This window comes from Leptosomus discolor, chromosome 17 (genome assembly GCF_034619465.1).
Source record: "Leptosomus discolor isolate bLepDis1 chromosome 17, bLepDis1.hap2, whole genome shotgun sequence".
NCBI classification, from domain to species: domain Eukaryota; kingdom Metazoa; phylum Chordata; class Aves; order Leptosomiformes; family Leptosomidae; genus Leptosomus; species Leptosomus discolor.
Window position 1 is genome coordinate 11,057,956 of NC_141407.1, and position 19,320 is coordinate 11,077,275.

General features: G+C 41.1%; 1 protein-coding gene across 2 annotated transcripts in view; it reads right to left on the minus strand.

The window, feature by feature from the left end:
* Window positions 1-12,231: 12,231 nt before the first annotated feature.
* Window positions 12,232-19,320, minus strand: part of BCAS1 (brain enriched myelin associated protein 1) — a 49,454-nt gene continuing 42,365 nt past the window's right edge. For both annotated transcript variants that reach the window (XM_086474843.1, XM_086474842.1), the window contains 2 exons: window positions 17,681-17,947; window positions 12,232-12,306 (listed from right to left, as the gene is read on the minus strand). In XM_086474843.1, coding sequence (XP_086330969.1) covers window positions 12,232-12,306; window positions 17,681-17,947 — 342 coding nt within the window. The remainder of the gene's footprint in view (window positions 12,307-17,680; window positions 17,948-19,320) is intronic.

Below are 19,320 nucleotides of genomic sequence, written 5' to 3' on the forward strand. Positions count from 1 at the left end.
GGATAAGGCGCCATTTCGCTGAGGCTGCAGAAGCATTATTTACCCAGAGCACCACTGTGAAGAAATTGCTCTGAAAACATTTTGGAGGACCCTTTCATTAGGCTCCCTCCATGATCAGAAAGTTCCTTCTAAAGAAAACAGATGACTTGAAGTTCACCAAAATGGTGTCCCCCAGTGTCTTCCCCTGCAGTGACATCCCCACGCCTGGCATGTCAGCACCTACAGACACCACTCTCCCCTCCCTGATCTCTATCTAAATTTTGATCATGTAGGTTTGGGGTTTTGGTTTGCCTGGTTGTTTTGGTTGGTTGTTGGGGTTTTTTTTTGTTTGTGTTGGGTTTTTTGGTTTTTTTTTTGTCTCCAGGTTTCTATGAATGGGACGACAGGAACAAAAACCTGCAACTGCAACTGCTTGAATAGTTTTAGCAACTGAAACGTCCAAGAAACTAAGTCCAAGTGCCCTCTACTGGCACTGGAGAGAAAGATGTGGCTGGATAACGTGGGTGGGGAGAGAAGGGGGTGGCAGAAAGGAGGGAAGTGATATTGAGCAATAGTAAAAGGAAACTGTGTCAATAAAGTGGGTATGGCCTGAAAACTATAATCACATAGCAGAGCTATTAAATGGTTGGCAGGCTGCGTTCTTAGTGTAATGTACAGTACATGCCAAAAAGCATATTGCTGGTATGAAAGGAGTAACAAGCCAGGATGTTGAAACAACTTCTGTTTCGGAGGTGGGGAAGGGGAGATAATGAAACTCTCTTTAATGTAAAGTAATGTCTGTACTCCTGATACAGAAGATCACTTTCTTCTTTTTTTTTTTTTTTTCCTCGTCTTTTTCCTCTTTATTTTTGGCTTTTAAATTTCACATTGGAAAAAACCAGTGAGGGAGGTAAGGAGGAAAACTTTTGATTGTTTAGTACTTAATGTCTTTATTTTAAAGCTGAGAAAAGCCGTTGTGCAACAATGACATTACCACATGAATCTGGTCCTGGAAGAAATTATATCATGTGTGCTTATGGGAACTTATTCCACGAGGGCCCAGGAATGCTGGGATTGTATGTGTGTACATACACGCACACACATTGACAAAACAGTTCATGGAAAATATGTTTCAGACAGTCATTTTTGGACAGAACAACTCATTCTTGCCCTGGGAGAAAAGCAGTGTGTACAATTTTATTGGTACCACTGCGCTGACTTTTAGTCAATTTGCAAGATCAAGAAGTACTGCATAATACACGATTGTAGGGCATACAGATTTACTGAGTTCAGTAATCCACAGGATCTTATCAACTGCCTCAATAAAAGTTAAAACAAACCCAATATTATTGTAGACAAACAGATTAACTGCAGTAGAGCAGCAGGGCTATGGAAGAAAAAGAGTTTAACAGAAATTCAAGCAGCAAACTCAGATAAACTGGTGGTTAAAAATATATGTAATTCCGGAAAAGTACTTTTCAATTTCTGCAATAACAGCAGTGACTTTTTTTCAGATTTACTGAAGAGACCACATCAAGAATGGAGAGTCACACAGCATTCACAAGACACAAAGGCGCTGGGGAAGTGAAGCCCAGAACAGGAGAGCTGGACGGAGATGGGATTCAGCTGCCGTGTGAGGAAGCAACTTGGGGAAGTGACAATTTTGTCTGTTTTTCTGCCAGGAAGGCAGGGGAGGAGACTGCTCTGTACAGTCTGAATAGAGCTGGATGGAACTGTGATTACTCACTGGAAGACTGCTGTGACGACTGCAAATTTGTGTACTGAGTCCTTTTCCCCCTGCTATGTCCAGAATCAGTTTCAGAAATGTCATAAACTAAGTAATCCAGCAAGTAGCTGCAATATTTATCATACTGGGAGAGGACAAGCACCACTCAAGATATGCAGCATTGCATCTGTGCTGCATGCCATGATTCTACTAAATTCAGTTTAGGCAATCGTGATGTAACCCATTTAATTACAGTAAAAGCAAGTCAATTTTTGACATCTAAATTATCCCAGCCCATGTTGAAACCTGCAATAAATGGTGACAAAACCTTGTGTGAAATCAGGTTCATGCATTATGCTTTTTCTGAAAAAACATGTATTACTCATTTGTTAGACTGGAACTTGAGGTGAGGATCACATAGATTTCCCAGTAACCACCACCAGATCAGCCACACAGAATCAGCCTAAAAAAAAAAGCTTAAAATCTTGGTCACCTTTCTGATATAAAAATAAATAAATACAAAAATTCTCCTGCTAGCCAGTTAGCTTAGGGTCTCTTTCTGTATGAAACACATGTTGATATTTGATTACTCCCGTTAATAGTGTCCATCTGTGGAAAGGGCTGCAGTGCCAGTACACATGCATGAAAGCAGTAACCTTATTTTCAATACCAAGGATTGTTTTATCTGCTTCATCTTTAATATTTCACTGCTGAGAACAGGTTGTGCGTATGGTTCTGCGGCAGCTTGTTTGCAGTCCATTTCATTGTGAACAACCTCCCTTTTTGCACCTGCCCTTTTCCACCTGAGCTGATTCTTTATACAGTGCAGGAACATTAGCTTTTGTGTAGTGTTCATCATCTGGCCCAAGCCTAAACCTGCTCGTGGGCCGGATATTAAATCATAAACAGCTCAGGACTAGTTCTGATAATGAAAGTTAAATATCCCATCAAATGCAACAGGAAAAAAAGAGAAAAAGAAAAAGTCTGTCTTGCCTAACTGTGGACATATCTCACTTGAACGACAGCTACATGTGAATCAGGGCTACGCTGAGTCTGGAAACATCGTCGCCTGGAGACAGTTACCCAAACCCGTCTTGTGGAGAAATGTCTGACGTGTAATATACTTTGGGAAAAGTGAAAGTAAACACATATATATAGCTATCTTTTTACATGTTCCTTGCATACTGGTCTGGGAAGAGCCTGGCTTGTCCCTTGGATGGTTCAGGGTGTTCCACTTGGCTTGGAAGTCCCAGGTTCTGGGAGCTCTCACAAACAGCAGAGGATAAGCAAGCCCCACAGCCTCATTTTGGCCCCTTTGTGAGAGATGGTGTATAAGGCCTCCATCTGTCTCACACTGCACTTCGAGGAGGCTGTGGGGAAAACTGCCATCAACAGGGAAAGGCCCTGAGGGTGTCCTGGGTTGCTCTCATGGCACTGCAAACTCCCCTCTCTTGGGCAGTATTTCAGTGCTTTCTGTATCTCTGGCTTTAATATAAGGAAGCCCAATTAAATCTATGAAGTACAAGTTAAGTGTAGGAACAATAATGCACTATCTTACTGGAGGTGTCTATTTTGAAGGTAGATATTGCATTAACTTGCAAAACCTGATCCTTCTAGCAAGAGAAGATTTTTTTTTCCTCTACAGACAGTTAACAGCAAGATACAAATTCAGACTAACTGGAATAAAGATCCCACTAAATATCTGAGATGTTTATCAGTGATAACAACAGGATTACTCACATTAATTACCTCAGATTGCAAATTGAGATCTTTCAGAAGTACTTCAGTACTTCACGTTCTCCTGTTGGTAGGGCAGAGATCAACTAAATATATTAAGAGGAAGTCAGATATAAAAAGGTACTTAGTTAAATGCGATCAGTGCATGGAGTCTGACAAAAAACTTTGATCCTTAAATCAAAAACTATTCCTCAGAAACAATAGTAAATTGTCCCCAAACTTAGAAATCCAGTTCCAAACTAACAGCTCCCATGAAAGTTGAAAAATATAACACTACAGTCTCATGAAGAGTCAACTTGGGGGAGTAAATTCAAAATAAATAAGAAGGTTGAAAACGTGCTAATAATGTCAATTTGGGATGACCTTTACAATATCTCACTCCCAAAGAACCAGCATTCATAAAATGTTAAGTTCTTTGAGAAGTTACAAGTCGGAATACCCCAAAATTGAAGCATGCATAATTGTTAGTTGCTTAGGAAATTCTTGGCAAATGTGTGTACATAAGAACAAAGATACATCTGTGAACAAAAAGCTTAAGCAACACTTTCTGCAAAACCCTGAATACTATTTCCATCCTAGAATATAGACATTTACAAGTAATTCTGCCAGTAACCAGTAGTAATTTTAGTATAATGTTTGTTTCCAAGTACTTAAAAGCACCTACTCTTGTGTAATGGACTAGGAATAGTAACTACCATCTTTACCCTGTCTACAGCAATTACTTCTTTTTTTCCCCTTGAAGCTAGAAAAATGAGGCACAGACTTGATGGAAAGAGAGTAAATTTTTCTAAATTCTTCCACTTTCAGCATATGGTTTGGTTTCAGTTTTCTCCAAGTTAGAACAATATGCTTTACAGGAGACAAGATGATGAATGCTTAAATTTGGGTTCAGTTAAAACAAACAACTTTCTCTAAAAGCACATGCTTTGTTTCAAAGTGACATTTGTTAAAAGCCTCAGTGTCCATATTATATTACATCACTGCAGGTCCGCTATCATGACTGACACAGTGACATGGGACAATGAAAGAAGGCAGATTTGCCTTAACCCTCGCCACACCACATCTCCTGTACGCTCTGAACACACCACAGACCCACAGACTTCAGGTTCCTTTCACACTGTTTCTAAACCTCTTTGCAACAATCAAGAGAGACTACAAACTTACGATATGTAGAGATTTTTGCTTGTTGAGAAAGGAAAAAAAAAACCCCACAAAGCCACCCCCACCCCAGATTAACGCAAGAAACGATATTTCATGCTGTCTGGCACAGGCAGGCTTTCTGATGCTGACGTGCCAAAATCCAGCATCATTCTCTCACATCAAGATACTCAACACAAACCCTGCTTGGGTCTCTCAGTGATGCTTTAAATCAACATATCGCCTACGTAAGAAACACCAGCACATTTTACAGGGAAAGTCAACTTTAAAAAGTAACTTGTTATTTCTGTGATGAATGTACCTAGTACTTCTGGGCTTCAGTAAATTTACATTTTAGCATTGCCACTTACCTTTAAATAAATACTGATGGAGGTCAAAGTCGTTTGTGTTTTCAGCGTTGAAGTTAGGTGGCTAAGTCCGCATTTAGGCTTCTAACAAAAAGGCGGGACAGCATATTGCTTCCCTGGGTTAGAGGTGTACAACACTTTGAAAGGTCAGTTTTTAACAAGGGCTTGAACTAAGGCATTAACACAGCTCTTTCAGACAAGTCACACCGCAAACTCCAGAGTAGGCTGAACCCAGAAAAGTTTATCAAGGACTGGTGTCTCCTTGGGAAGTCATAAATGGATGCCATGTGAAAGGCTGAGCACATACTCCAGATTGAAGAGACAACAAAACAGTCTCACACTGGCCTGTCTGCTTGAGGGATGGTTCAGTAACTCGCAGCTCCTACCTTATCCTGTCCAAACCTGGCCTTTCTTATAGCAGCTACTGTGCTAGCTCTGTCTTCTTTCCCAATCCTTTTGAGAGCTTAAGAAAAGAGCTTAAACCTTCTCAAAACTCATATATGAAAATCAACTGGGCTGACTCCCCCTACTGCAGTAATTAACCCTTACTAAGTCTCTGTGGGACCTGCAGACCCCACCACAACAGCAGATTGATGGAGGAAAAAACCTAACTTTTACTTGGCACTTTTACTGGCAGGATTGCTTGGCAGGCGAAAGGGTGGGAGAAGAGAGCCAAGAAAGATTTTCAGGTATAGTCACAACACCAATTAAAGCCTTATCGTGGATTTAGTCACACTGGAATTAAATTTGTCTCTGGCAGGTGTGCTCTGCTAGCACAGTTGCAAGCACTTAGCTGCAATCACCAAAATGCTTCTAGTGTGCACCATTAGTGGGTTCTCTGTCTACAGGGAATTGTTTCTGTAACATCTAAGACCAGGTTCTGCTCTATGACTGGGCTTTTGAATATAGATATAGTCATTTTGTGTCAATAAATAGGTACTAATAAAGTTAACTGTCCTTGATTACTGAATTTGATGAAGGATGCCTGGTAATTTGTGCTGCAGTTATTTAAGAGGTTACTGTCTCCACCTACTTGTTCTCCTACTCTTCTGATAGCTGAGTGAGAGGATACTTTTCAGTCATCTTGGGTCACACCCAGGGATTTTAGTTTACAGAAGTAAATACTAAAGGCTGTGAAATACTCCAGCTGAAGAGCTAGCACAGGTTTACTTCTGCAAGTCTCCTATAGTACTTCCAGTGAGAATCACCAGGCCTTAGGAACTCACCAGGTATCTATTTATCTAGGTGTTTATATGAAACTGATCTCCTCAGCAACAAAGCCTGATGTGCATTCATTCATAACAGGGTATCACCTCCAGTGTGGTGACAACAAGTGCTCATGTTCGTATATTTACTAGAAACAGTGTAAGCTATACAGAGAGAGGAATTTATGGTCTCCTATACAGAGGCTGAGTGAGAAAGCTTTGAGAAGGAACAGATAGAGGATCAGAAGCAAGCAGCAGGACATCTGCAAGCTAAACTCTTGCTGTTCCTACAAGCCTTGCATTGCAGCAGCGATTACAGCACTGCCCACTGCCCTGTTAACCCACGCTCCTTCCCAGCCCACACAGGTGGAGGCTGAAGTTGGCTGCTGGCAAAATCCCACGGTTTCTTCCCAACTCTCTGTTTACATCCTTGAAGGGAGGCACTTCCTGAATTCAGAGCTCTATGACAACCTGCCTGAAGAGGAATCTTGACAGCAGTGTTTTGATTTGGGCCTTCTAAAGTGAATGAGTGATAGGAAGATTTTCAGTTCTGCCAGACAGACATATGTTCTTATTTCTATCAGTCTTCTGCTTATCAGGGGTTATATAATCTATTAGTGTAGGAACAGGGCATTTGATAATTATACGCTTTTCTAATACTGTGACTCAGTGGTTAAAAAAAAGGAGAAAGAAAAAAAGAAAAAAAGAAAAAAGATTTCAGAGGCAAACTCAATTTTACAAGCAAATTTTTCACAAGCAATTCTTCTCCCCCACTTATGACAGTCACTGCCAGTGCTCAAAAGCTGCAGAGAAAGCTTTCTGTGATGACAGTGCCTCAACATACTGGGTTACCTCAATCTCATTTACTCAAGTAATACAATTTCAGTTTATACCAACTAAGAATCTATTTCTCCAATTGCCTAGAAACTGCTGACTGGAAAAAAAAAAAAGTGAAAACTCTGTAACTTAACCCTCACTTCCCTTATGTTTTCCAAACGACTCTAATGAAGTAATCACGAACGTCCTTAAAATTTGTGAAGTACTGCAACAAAGATGAGGCTGCAAAATCTAATCATGTTTTAAATGTCCTGAAGAGTGTGTCCAGGGTCTGTCTTTATCGTTCCCCATGTATTGCGACAATCATAAAGGACCTTACTCCTACTCTGTGTAAAGGTAGGTAAAGGGGTAGTGTCCAATGCCGCATCACCTGCTTACAGTGGGATGCGATAAAGAAGGAATTTGGACTTTATACTTTTCCGGTTTAAAGTCAAATCGCTAATGCTTCCTGTGCAGGAGGCTGTTTTCCTGTGCAGTTTAGTAGGTGACAAATTTAATAGGAAATGATTAAGTAAAAGCAAAGAGTGTTGATAAGTGTTTTATTCTTCTTCAAGGCTTTTGATAATTTGTTTTCAGAAAATAATACAATCTTTAAGGAATTTATACGCATCTTCAACCTCCATCAAGGCTGCTGCAGAATTTCCTGTTTTTGTGTTCTCAGAACTACTAAACTGCTGAAGTTGCCAGTAAAGACCTGGGTGTGTTATCCAGAAGAGGTGGAGTCTAAAGCAAATCAAGATTCTTCACTAGTGTTCTCAAATGAGTATACTGAAGTATACTGAGCTATGCCATCTCTAACCTCACAAATGGTGTCAGTTCCCACAGCTACAACTCATCTGTGCACTAACCTTTTCTGTTTATCTTCTGTCATGCTATCTTTTCTATGTATGAAACCACGGATTTTGTTGCATAAGTCACCTCAAAGCCAGTTGTAAACATTTACATGTAAGAAGGTATTAAGGTAGTCTTAAAACATGTTCTAAGCCTTGCGTTCAGAGCTAGCAATGTGAAACTCACGAACCCTGGAAGCAGCTTTGTTACTGCCTTAGATATCAGATCCTGGTCTCAGCATGAGCAGGCTGACCCCTCGTCTCCTGAAGTGAAGACTCTCATAAGGGGCAAGATCCTAATCAGATTCCCAACTGGAAAATTGCTCCAGCTTAACACCAAGCTGAGGGTAGATACATGTCTGGCATGGTCAACAGGGAAAAGTCTGTGCATTCTAGAGGCTCTTAGAGGTGTTTATCACTTTGCAAACCTCCCTGGGAATGCAAATGCAGCGTGACTGATAGATGCACACAATTCAACAGAAGAAATGCTTTCAGCAGACAGGTGGCCCAACAGGAACCTCCGAAGATCCTATTATGCAGGAACAAGAGTGTAATTATGATATTTTCAGGCATATATTCTGCAGGAGCTGGGACCCGCAGAAAATCCTCAGCAGTTCCCCTGCTTTGTCGTGGACAGGAGTGACAGGTAGAAGAGGCAGAGAGGGACCAAAAGCATGTGGACAAGGTCACAGGGCACCGAGGTGTGGTGTCTGCCCGCACAAACAGCTGGCACTGCTCTGGCGTTAGCCTTTAAAGCAACACTTCAGCTCCCATATGTTGTATGCAGCAAGGTCTCTTTCTTTCTGTGACCCGCCAAATCATTCCTCATACTTCATGGCCCTTTTGCAGCTGCCAACAGGCCCTGTCCCAGCACTCCTGCCAGAGAAAAGCAGGTAGGGTCACGGCAGCCATCACAAACCTACTGCCCCTGAGCACGAACAGAGGCCAGGCCCAGCCCTCAGCACTGCCTCGGTTTCCCTCCCCTAAAATGTGTGTGGGGGGAAGTGTGACAGCTCTTCCAATCCCTCTCCCCACCCTGGGGACAGGGACAGGTGACTTCAGGCCAGGTGGCCGCCTGGACGTGGAGACAGGCCTGGCCACTGAGTCAGGCCTGGCCATGGAGACAGGCCTGGCCAGGCCTCGTTGCAGCCACCCTGGCCGCGGCCTCCAATGGGGCCCCCTCAGAGCGCGCTCTCTGAGACACACACAAGACAACCACTGGACAGTGCAGGCTGAAAAACCACCAGGCTTTTGGGTTGGTTTTTTTTAGGCAAGGGTCTATAGACAGTGTTTACACCAAATAAATAATAGCTGCTAAAGTGCCATTACCTGTTTTGTGTGTGCTTGTAATTAACTGCTGGTTATGTGCACAATTAATGGGCGGACTGTTTAATACCGGAAATCACATTGTTCTACTCGGGCTGAGCATTGTAAGAGCGCAGGGCAGTTTTGCCAGGAGTTATCTATAAAAACCTTCTTGAAGTGCAATGAAGTTAAACATCTGGATTGCTTCCAGAGAAGAACAATTGAGCTCGGATATACTTTCGTGGGAGATAATTTGCTTTCAGGTTACAAAGACCTGCAGCACCCAACCTGTTGCAAAGCTGCTCGCTTCTCTGTGCTGTGATGGCGATCTTGGACAGCAGGACACGTCCTGAACCTCACCTGGGAATGTGCTCTTTTATGGAAGGGGGGGATAAACACCTGTCTGTTGGAGGGAAGCATTTCTTAGACAAAAAGTAGCAATTTTAATCCAATTCCTGGGATTTTTATATTTATGAGATTGCATTAGCTTGTTAAAATTCTTCTGAAATGCCTACATGAAACACATCTTAAGGTCCTTGAAGCAGTCTGATCTGCTTCGGTTCCTTTCAAAAGATCCTGTGCATAAAACCAGAGCATATTTGTTGACAACAGACTCTAAATGCAATGTATTGCTTTGGCTGCTCTTTTCCTTTGTCTTGGATTGCAGCCTCTTCCAAAGCTTTGATTTCCAAATAACTTGTTAAGCTTCACCTTGCCTGAACATAAAAGCTGTACTTTTATGTTTCTTATATGGCATGTGGAATGCGGAAGTTCAACATAACTGTGGATGCATCTCCCAAGACCTTTCTTCCTCTTGGGGCTCCATGTGTTGCTGCTTTATGAGAAGGCTGACTCCCTTCTTCAAAGCTTGTGTTGTTCCTGTTATCAGAGAGGAATCAAACAAAACAGGGAGTTTCTACGTGGGAGGCAGTGCCAACACTAACCGTTATTTCATCTGCAATAATAGCTCAGTGGCATAAGGGGCATGCACAGCCAAACTTACTGTTTTTCTTGTTTTTCTGCCAAGAGGATTTCCTGATTCCTGAAATTAGCCCCATTGCCAAGTGATACGGTCAAATCACGTGGCCAGCAGTCCTAATAGTCTCGGGAATACAGAATTCAATTGACGCAGACCTGCTCCTGAAGCGTGGACTAAGGAAGAGTTGTTCTCTTCCACAGAAGGCCTGATCTAACCACAATATAATATTAATATCTACACTGTCTATAACATAATATTATACATACAGTTTATAATGTAATTATTTAGCCAGAGCATACTTTTGTTTGAAAATTGCTTAAATACCATACTAACACACAGGCAACTACAGGAGTATGAAGTCAGCAAATAGCATGATAGCTTATTCCTCTTTTCTGGTAACAGTCACTATGCTGACATCTGGCACTTTCATACCAGCATGTAACCATGGTGGTTGTCTCACTGTATGTGGCTTTACATGCATTGATTTAATTAAAGCTGCGTACTCTTGTAGTGTAGACAAAGCCTAAGACTTTTTTGTGGAGCAAAGCTGGATATAACAAGCCCAATTCTTCTCTCATGCTACCATAAATGGGGATGCACAGAAGTCACTGGTCCCGCACAGATGTAGAAGTAGGTCATTATGAATCAGGTTTGAAATCTGGAAGCAGTCACTCTTGATTGATATCACTTTATATGGCATCAAAGGCCCATTGTGCTAGGGAGGAGAACAGAAAGTACTATTATAACTAAAAGACCTTTTGTCTGTGTTCTCTGTGCACAGAACCAGTGGCAAGTTTTGGTCATCCACCACCAAGCCCACAGGTTTGCAGGGGCCGGTGCAAAAATACCACCTACTTACAATGGCTTGTATGGAGAAACAAGGCTCTTTTACCTCCGTCTTCTATGACTAGTTAGAAATGTAATTCTGCAGATTTTACAGAATTCTCATGTGATTTCCAGTTAAAATCTTTACTGAAATAAAGAAAGAATGATAGCTATTCACTCCACAGGCAGGGTTTTTACGTGTTGATTTATGCCTTAATGTCACATCAATCATCAGAAAACAGGGATGTAAATAACAAACTTTTTTCTAAGATTAAAACAACAAATTATTCTTTTGAAAGGATAAGTATTCGTTTATTTAATATAAGGAGGTCAAAATATACAGTACTTTATCATTCAGATGCTAGTGTGGATTAAAATGGCAGGCCCATGGTCCAGGTTAGCCCAGGGCTGAATAAACAGAAATCTTAATTTTCTGTAAAATTTATTAACTACAGTTATTACAGGAGTCTTGTGAAGCAGGGAGGTGCCTGGACAGCCTTGATTTTGGTTTTTATTAGGATTAATTACAAGTATGGATATAAACAAATATCTAATAAAACAACTAAGTTTCCTATGATCTGAAAAATATTAATAACAGGATTGTAGGTACAGCCTTGGAGTTAGGACTACGGTGGGGCCGCGGGTGCCCCCTTGTGTTCCTATTACAACCTTAAATAGCTTTTAATTTGTTATCCCACCTCACCAAGACAAGAGAGAAGTCGTCTCAATCATGTAAAGCCTTTGCATTTTAGCATTTTAATTTACATTAATAACCAATATGAAGCATAACTTTATAACCACTGATTCTATTATACTGCAGACTTTTTGCTAATTTCAGCTCTATGGAAAGCCGCAAAAGGTGACTTGGTTGTTTTTACATTTAAGTATAACATTTATCAAAGGAGAATTTTTTTTTCCTGGCTGCTTTAAAACTCTCTAAAGCTGAGGATTTGTTGCTCATGCCTTGCTGCACAAACTGCATTCCTTTGTCACATGCATTTTTTTTTTCTGCCATTTATTTAATTCACTGCCCCTCTCTTACCTTACATACTCTACCCTCTATAGACTTAAAACCATCCACATGACCTTTCTTTAAATATCCTACACGTTGCCTGATGATCTTTAGGGTTGCTTTCTAAATCAAATGAACAAACCCTGTAAATGATATACCTTAAATGATACACCAATGTTTGCTTTAGCCTCAGGCATTTGATGACAGCCATGAACAGGAAAATAATGCGTCATCTCTACTGCAAGGGAGCTTACAGAGAGCCGCTGATCCTTCAGCAGCCAAGTGGACTCATTACTTGGATTTCCCAGCAGGTAGGATAGACACTGGATCTGTTTGCACTTCCGCATCAGACATCCTTTTGGAACCCTGTGGAATAAGATACAGAAATTTATAAAAATTTTCAAGCATTTCAGAACAGTTAAGTTTGGGATTGTGTGTTAGAGTTTTGCTACCAGATATTTTCCACTCATTTCACCTCTCTGCTTTTCTTAATTTGCCCTTTATTTAATATGCATAAGTATATGAGCACCATCTGTATCATGACAATCCCAGAAGGCTACTGCTTGCAACTTTGCCTAAATGTGTTGGTTATTTTAACATACTTTTCCCAGTCAGCATGGAAAGCAATTGTCTTTAGAAACTGGAAACAGACTTGTTGCTGTGTACTTGTAGTATTATAGATTTGGCATAACTTTCTCTAGAATTTCCCTGGCCCAAACGGTTCACTGAAACCATGCTAAGAGTCCTTCGGGCATGATTAATAGTGTATAACAGCCAGCCTTGGTCTGCTCTAAGTTAAAGGAACATTAAATACTTTTATGCATGACGGGTATTTGACAATTTAGGGTGATAAAGATTTTTTACACTACAAGTATAATCCTGGTTTTGGAAACATTTCAAGACACTAATCCAGCTTAGAAGAAGGATATGTATAGATCTGGCTATACCAACTAGATTTTTTACAAGTAATTGATAAAAACTTGGCTTTATTTTAAGATGCCTTCCACTAATTTTACTGGCCTTGAAGGCACGGAAACTTCAGAACATGACAACAAAATGGATTCACAAACACTGTTTCAGAGGCCTCTGTTAACATTGGCTAGGATGCCAATCCTGTTTGTAGCCAGATGCCTAAATCTTTACATGCTAAACAGAAAAAAAGAGCATGACAAAGCTAAAAGTGACTGCTATGTGCCTTCCCTACAATAGGAACTGTGCAGAATCATATGCAAATTGTCACACAGTATGTTTAACACTGGAAACCTGACTCATCACTTCAGGGCACCCTAGGAGTATTCTGTGTCAGACTGGGAGAGTGAAAGATCTCAACTTCCTCATCCCATTCAGGGAAGTAAAAACAGTGGGGTTTTTATACTGATTAGACTCCACCTCACTGATAAGCTTTTAACTTTTCACCTTTGGAAATCTAAGCATAAAAAAAAAAGCAGTCAAAACCCACAATGGACTAAAAGAATCCCCTGTCTTTAACTGTGCAGCTCAACTGGCTGCAACGGGTTTGCTTCTGCTGATACTGATGTTGAGCTTGGAGGAGACTCTAGAACAGAATAATTTTTTTTTTTGCCACTTACATGCAGCAGCGAATGAAAGACACATGAAGAAATGTAACAGGTTCTAATATCCATCACACAATACCAAACGAGCTAGTCATTCCAAATCTTTCCAGCAACCCTAAAAGCCCACACATCAGTTAAAAGATTTCCCACATTACAAGAGGAACAGAGTCTGTCAGCTGTAGCTGTTCTCTGATGCATGAAGCCATTTTTAGACTGATCTAGGAAACAGGATGATGTTATTTGCCATCCTTCCTATAAATGGGTGGAGGGAGGAGTAGAGGAGGGGGACCTCATTTGAGATAATCCCCATTTTGACTCATTTAGCATATTTGCAGAAGTATCGTATGTTATTTGCCCATACTACAGTCTCCCTGCTGCACCCATTTTCAAGGTGGTTGCTGATTAAAGCAGGAGGCTTTGAGGCAGACTGGCTGATGATTCTTGTTAAACTGGAATTTCCAAGCCCAGTGTGAAATAAAGAACTTTGTTCCTCCCCTTTTAACAGACAAATTCCAGCTCTGCCCTCAGATTCAGAAGCACAGGTACCACCGGCTCACATCTTGCTTTCAGTTACTTTGCATAACCCTTTCAGTGCAGTGGAAGTTGCCTGCGTTTGTGACAGCTAAGCTGGAACGTATTTTGGGCAGAGCACTTTAAAGTGCATGCACAGGAATGTCATGATATTGGAGTATATTTTTTATTCCAGCTTGTGCTCAGGAGAAATTTGTGTCAGTATACCAGATACTCTGAACAGAATATGTCAGAATAGTTTCCACATGCTAAGAACTCCCAGCTTCTGACAACTTAAGTATGAGTTATTCCAGCTCAGAAAACAATGCCATTAATCTTCTTTTTCTTTATCTTTCTAATCTAATCTTTCTAAGATTCACTAAATAGCTTTGCATTTTATACAGCTTATAAATTAACCACTGGACCTTGTTGTCTGTGCTAAAACCACGCAGCTGGGCTGTAACACTGTTTGCTTGCATAAGTGGCTCCATTTGTATTGCAAGTTTCAGCATTTGTTAGCCCAACTGGGAGCAGATGCTTGAACTGCAGTGTTCTCATCATCTGCGTTCCTGCGCTACGGCCTCCTCTTACTCTGTGCCCGTTCCCAGAGGAATCAACAGATTCCGGGGAGAGCGGTGTTAAAATAGCTGCTATTGAAATAGCTCACCAGAATTTAGAAGGAGCTCGGTGGGCACAGGTTATGTGAGCAAGTAAGGTCTGATGGATCCCCTGTTATGTATCTCCTGCTTCCATTTTATCAGATTAATATTTCTGCTTTGTTACCAGATATTTGAGCTGTTATCCTGAAATGGAAATTCTGGCATTGGTTTGTGTGTGATCTAATACTTTTAGATTAATGATTACACCTTTCTAGGACTTAGTATGATCACCAAGGAAATGTGTAGATTATTTTTTAGAAGCATTGCAGAACTAGGTTTCTTAGGTGTGGGTGATCTTGGGGATGTTCAAAAGGAGGCAGTAATTTTCTGTGAGATGTTTTCCATACAGACCTCGTTGTGTGTGCGTGTGGTGGTTTTTTTTTTTTCTCTTCCAACTCAAAAGCACAATAAACTGACCAAATCAGCTATACTGTTACTAAAAACTTTTTTTTTTTTTTGAAGTGCCGTCTTCTGTTAATGGGAGAGGGAAGCTGTAGGAATGCTATCGGCCTCTATAACTGCAACAGAAGATAAGGGACTATACAGTCAAACTGTCTGGCTTGCTTGAGCAAGCAAAAATACCTCACAGGACATCTGCACTTCCTCTACAGTTATTCTGCATTTTTTTCCCCAAATGGTCTTTTTACCTCTTCAGTCTCCCCTCTTGATCAAAAAGCATGTTTTCTTGCCCTTTGAATCTGAGACACCTTTCCTGCCTCCCTCTGTGTCTTTCATGAACTTGCACTTGAAAGCAAGTTTCCTTTCTAGCTTGCACTTCCTCCTATCTCCCTTTCTAGAATAATTCTAAATTTGTATCTATTGTTAAACTCTATGAAAGATTTTTGGATACAGCTTGGATGAATGACACCATACAAAATAAAAGTGCAATTGTCAACAGACAAACCCTTTCTCACACAGTGGCTATAGTGAGAATTTTAACAAAAGAGGACTATCAGTGTTGAATTCCAACCAATCTCCAGACCAGGGAAACAAATCTCAATTATCTCCAGAAATAATAGAGGTAGTTAACATTTGCCCCATTTCTAGATAACCTATGCCAGAAAAATGTGGCTGTCTTCCTCCCCTCCAGTTGAAGCAAGAGAACTGTTACCACCATGTAAGTGGTTTGAGTAACAGAACTCCCGACTTCACTGCTCGGAGGAGGTTGCCAATACCCAGAGCAGAATATGACACCTACACATCATGCTTGTGAGCGTGGATCAGACGTTACACACGTGCACTAATGTTGTGAACAAAGGAAATTTCGTACAGAACTTGGAGGCAGAGGGGGTGAGGAAAGAAAAGTGCACATGAGCGTGCGTTTCATAACTTCAGTAAGATAGAGTAATTCACAAATACGTATAAAACAATACCCTGGCTTTGTCACATTGTGTTAAGCAAAAAAGATTTCTCCTCTTGACTTCACTGGGAGCCAAGGTGAGGGGGAGACAATGAAAGTTGTTATTTACTTCAGGTGAGATCCAGGGCTTCCTTGCTCCATTGAAACTACAGGAAAATCACACTGATTGTTGTGGTGGACCAGGATTTTACCTCAGAACAATGGGGTGAAACAAAGCAGAAGTGGCTGAACTGTTGCTAATCAATACTGCACAAAGTTATTTTTCTTTTGTTCTTAATTCCCCTTCTAATATGTAATTATTTCGGTAATGCAAATCGCCTTCTGTAGGATACATAGTAATTCTGTGAAATGTGTGCAAATTAAACACTACTTATGATGTGGAAAAACATCTGCCTTTGAGTGAGTCATACTGGTCTGCATGGCAGCCAGTGTCCTAACAGGGCTAATTTTCAAATCTGCATTACCATTTCAGTCTATGTCGCTTGACTTTTTTCCTTTCAGGCCTGGAGGATTGCCTAGCTGTCGTTTTCTTTCCGGACAGCCTTAGAAGGAGGGTAGGGAAGAAGGAAGAAAAGCTGTATGTCTCTCAAGGGGCCAGATTCACTAGGAATCATTGCAGGCAACAGTCAAATCTGTTTAGGCTCGTTACATCACTTGAAATTTGTGATGAAGCTCAGTTTACGCACAAGGGTTCCAAAAGATGCTAAAAATGACCCCATAGCTCTGTGGATTGATTGCTGTTCTGACCACGTGAGGGAAGAGGAGCAAACTGCATCCTTCCAACTGATTTATGAAAAGCAATGGAAATCTGCCCTCTTGCAGAGGCTGGAGAGGCAGTCCCAGGCCTAACCTGTGGTTTTAGTTCTACATTGGCCCCTGAATGTGGACAAAGGAGAAAAAAAGTTTCCATCTATTTAATGCTCTGAGGAACCAGTAGCTGCATCAGTAACACCAAGCCTTATAGAAACTGAGATTTTTAGTACACTGAATTCTTTCATTTCTACATTTCAGGCTTCATTGAAGGGGGCATAGCAAATTTAGGGTAAGATTTGACAAAATAAAGCAGGAAGAAAAAATGCTAGATGCTTTTTTTTTTGTGTGCTTTAACGAGTCTGTAACTGATTGCTAACACGAGGCACTTATGACCACTACGCTGGTTGCCACCCACCCAGTGGTCCACCTTGATTTTTTTTCCTTGCAGGGCTCTCCCACCTTGCAGGGATGCCCCAGCTGCTCTGAAGCAGCAGCTGAACCACCATCACGGCAGGCAGGTTACTCTGGTAAACCAGCATCACCTCCTCCACTTTTCCTTCGCAAACACACTGTAATTTGTAGGTGGTTCAGTACCTGCTACAAGAACAGTTGAGTCATCCCCATAGCCAAGGCATGAACCTCTAAACCAGGGGTGTGGGAGCAATTATAGCTCTCCCATAGTAAACCTGCCTGTGAATCAGTACCCTGAGGCCCAGGTTTTCCTACCTTTGCCCAAAATCTTACTGTTGTTTGGCCCTAGTCCTGCAAGCTGCTTGTGAAGTTGCACTCCATCCGAGCACAAATCTCACATGGTTAACAGCTTGCAGGCTGGGTCCTTAAATCAGCTGAAAAATGACTGAAAAGATAAGATCAAGTTAACGTACAAGGCCCTTAAAAAACCCTCCAAGTGACTGCCTCTTCTCTGTCTTCTTGAAGGAAGGTTCCTTTGAAGCATCTCCTCCGTTCTGGATGGAGTCGGTCTCGGCTGCTTGCTGCTCCCTGGAGTCTGGCTGCTCCCTGGTTTCCTGTTTGCTGCCTTTCTGCTTGCTCAGCTCCACGGAAGACTTCTTGTCTTTTGAACTCTCTTTGCTCTTTTGGCCCACAGGTTCACTTTCAGCTGGGGCAACTGGCCTCTCTGTGGAGTTTAATGTCTAAAGCAGTTTCAAACAATAGTTATTTTTAGTGGGAAAGGTAAACATTTTGGAAGGCAATCCATAAATACATTAAAAAATGAAAGGCCACCTAGCAGGGAGAAATCCTGCTGCCCAACAGGTTTTCATTTACAGAGTTTAGGACAAGACCCTGCAGCCTTGACTTAGGGAAGGACTCCCAGGGAGCCGATAGGATTACTTACATGAGCAAAGACTGCAAGACCACGCCATCCCTGCATAGATTTGCTTTATTTACATATGCATCTATGCTGAAGCTGTGTTAGGAGGCAGGGAACACGCATGGAAAGATGCACAGTCACAAGCATGCACTGGGACTCCCAGTTTTTGCATCCCAGGCTGTGGAAGCACCCAAAAAGTGCAAGGAGAGAAAAGAAGTAAAAGACACCATGAAGCAAGGGATAAAACCAACTCCACTACAGAACTGCAATACTCCACCAAAAAATTAACAACATAGGGTTTGGCTATGGAAGGCCACAGCATCATAGAAAATTTTACATACAAGTGTAGAAGAAGAGAGAGCAAATACTTCAAATACAAACACTATGACAGAGCACCTATTTATAGTAAAGGAAGAGATTCTGAAACTCAGAGAAGTACGGGATATGCTTGAAGTTCACAGGAGAAAAATCAGATCTGGCAAACAAAGGATAAGACAATCAAACTGTCACCATTTACAGAACAGTAAATGACTAGATACATTTTTTGCTAGAAGATCTGTTTGCAAATGGGGTTTTCTTTTTTCTTATGCAAAAAAAAAAAATCACAGTGCCTTATTTACTGACGTAATAATTAAAACAGCACACAAATTTGCCATGTTGAAAAGATGGAAATCTTACATTTGCCCTCAGGGCACAGCCCAGAGCTTAATGGGGATTTTTCCAACTTTGGTGATTTTACAATTAGTCTTGAAATATTTGGTGTTCTTCTAAAGGCGTAGGGTTATACACTTACATGACAAGCTTAGCTTTCATTAAAAATAAATGAATTTTTAGACATCATGACTTCAGAGAAAAACCTTAAAGCAGAAACTCTAAAGAAACAGAATGCAAACACACCCTTCATACCATCCAATTTTGGGGAAACAAGAGAGAGGGGGTAGCAACACTACCACTGGCCTTTTTCACCTTTCTTCCCCACTTAATCTTAAGAAAAACAGCACATCTAAATTCTAGAACCTGCACCATTTAATACATCGTCTTGACCAGCTAGTCCTCAACAAAATATGTGCTTGTATTTAACTATTTCCTTTTCCAAAGGACAGAACCTAAGTGGGTATATATTTGCTTACATCTGAATTTGTCTTCTTTTAGACTTAAAAAAAATACAATCATGAAGCTAGTCTTTGCTCTATT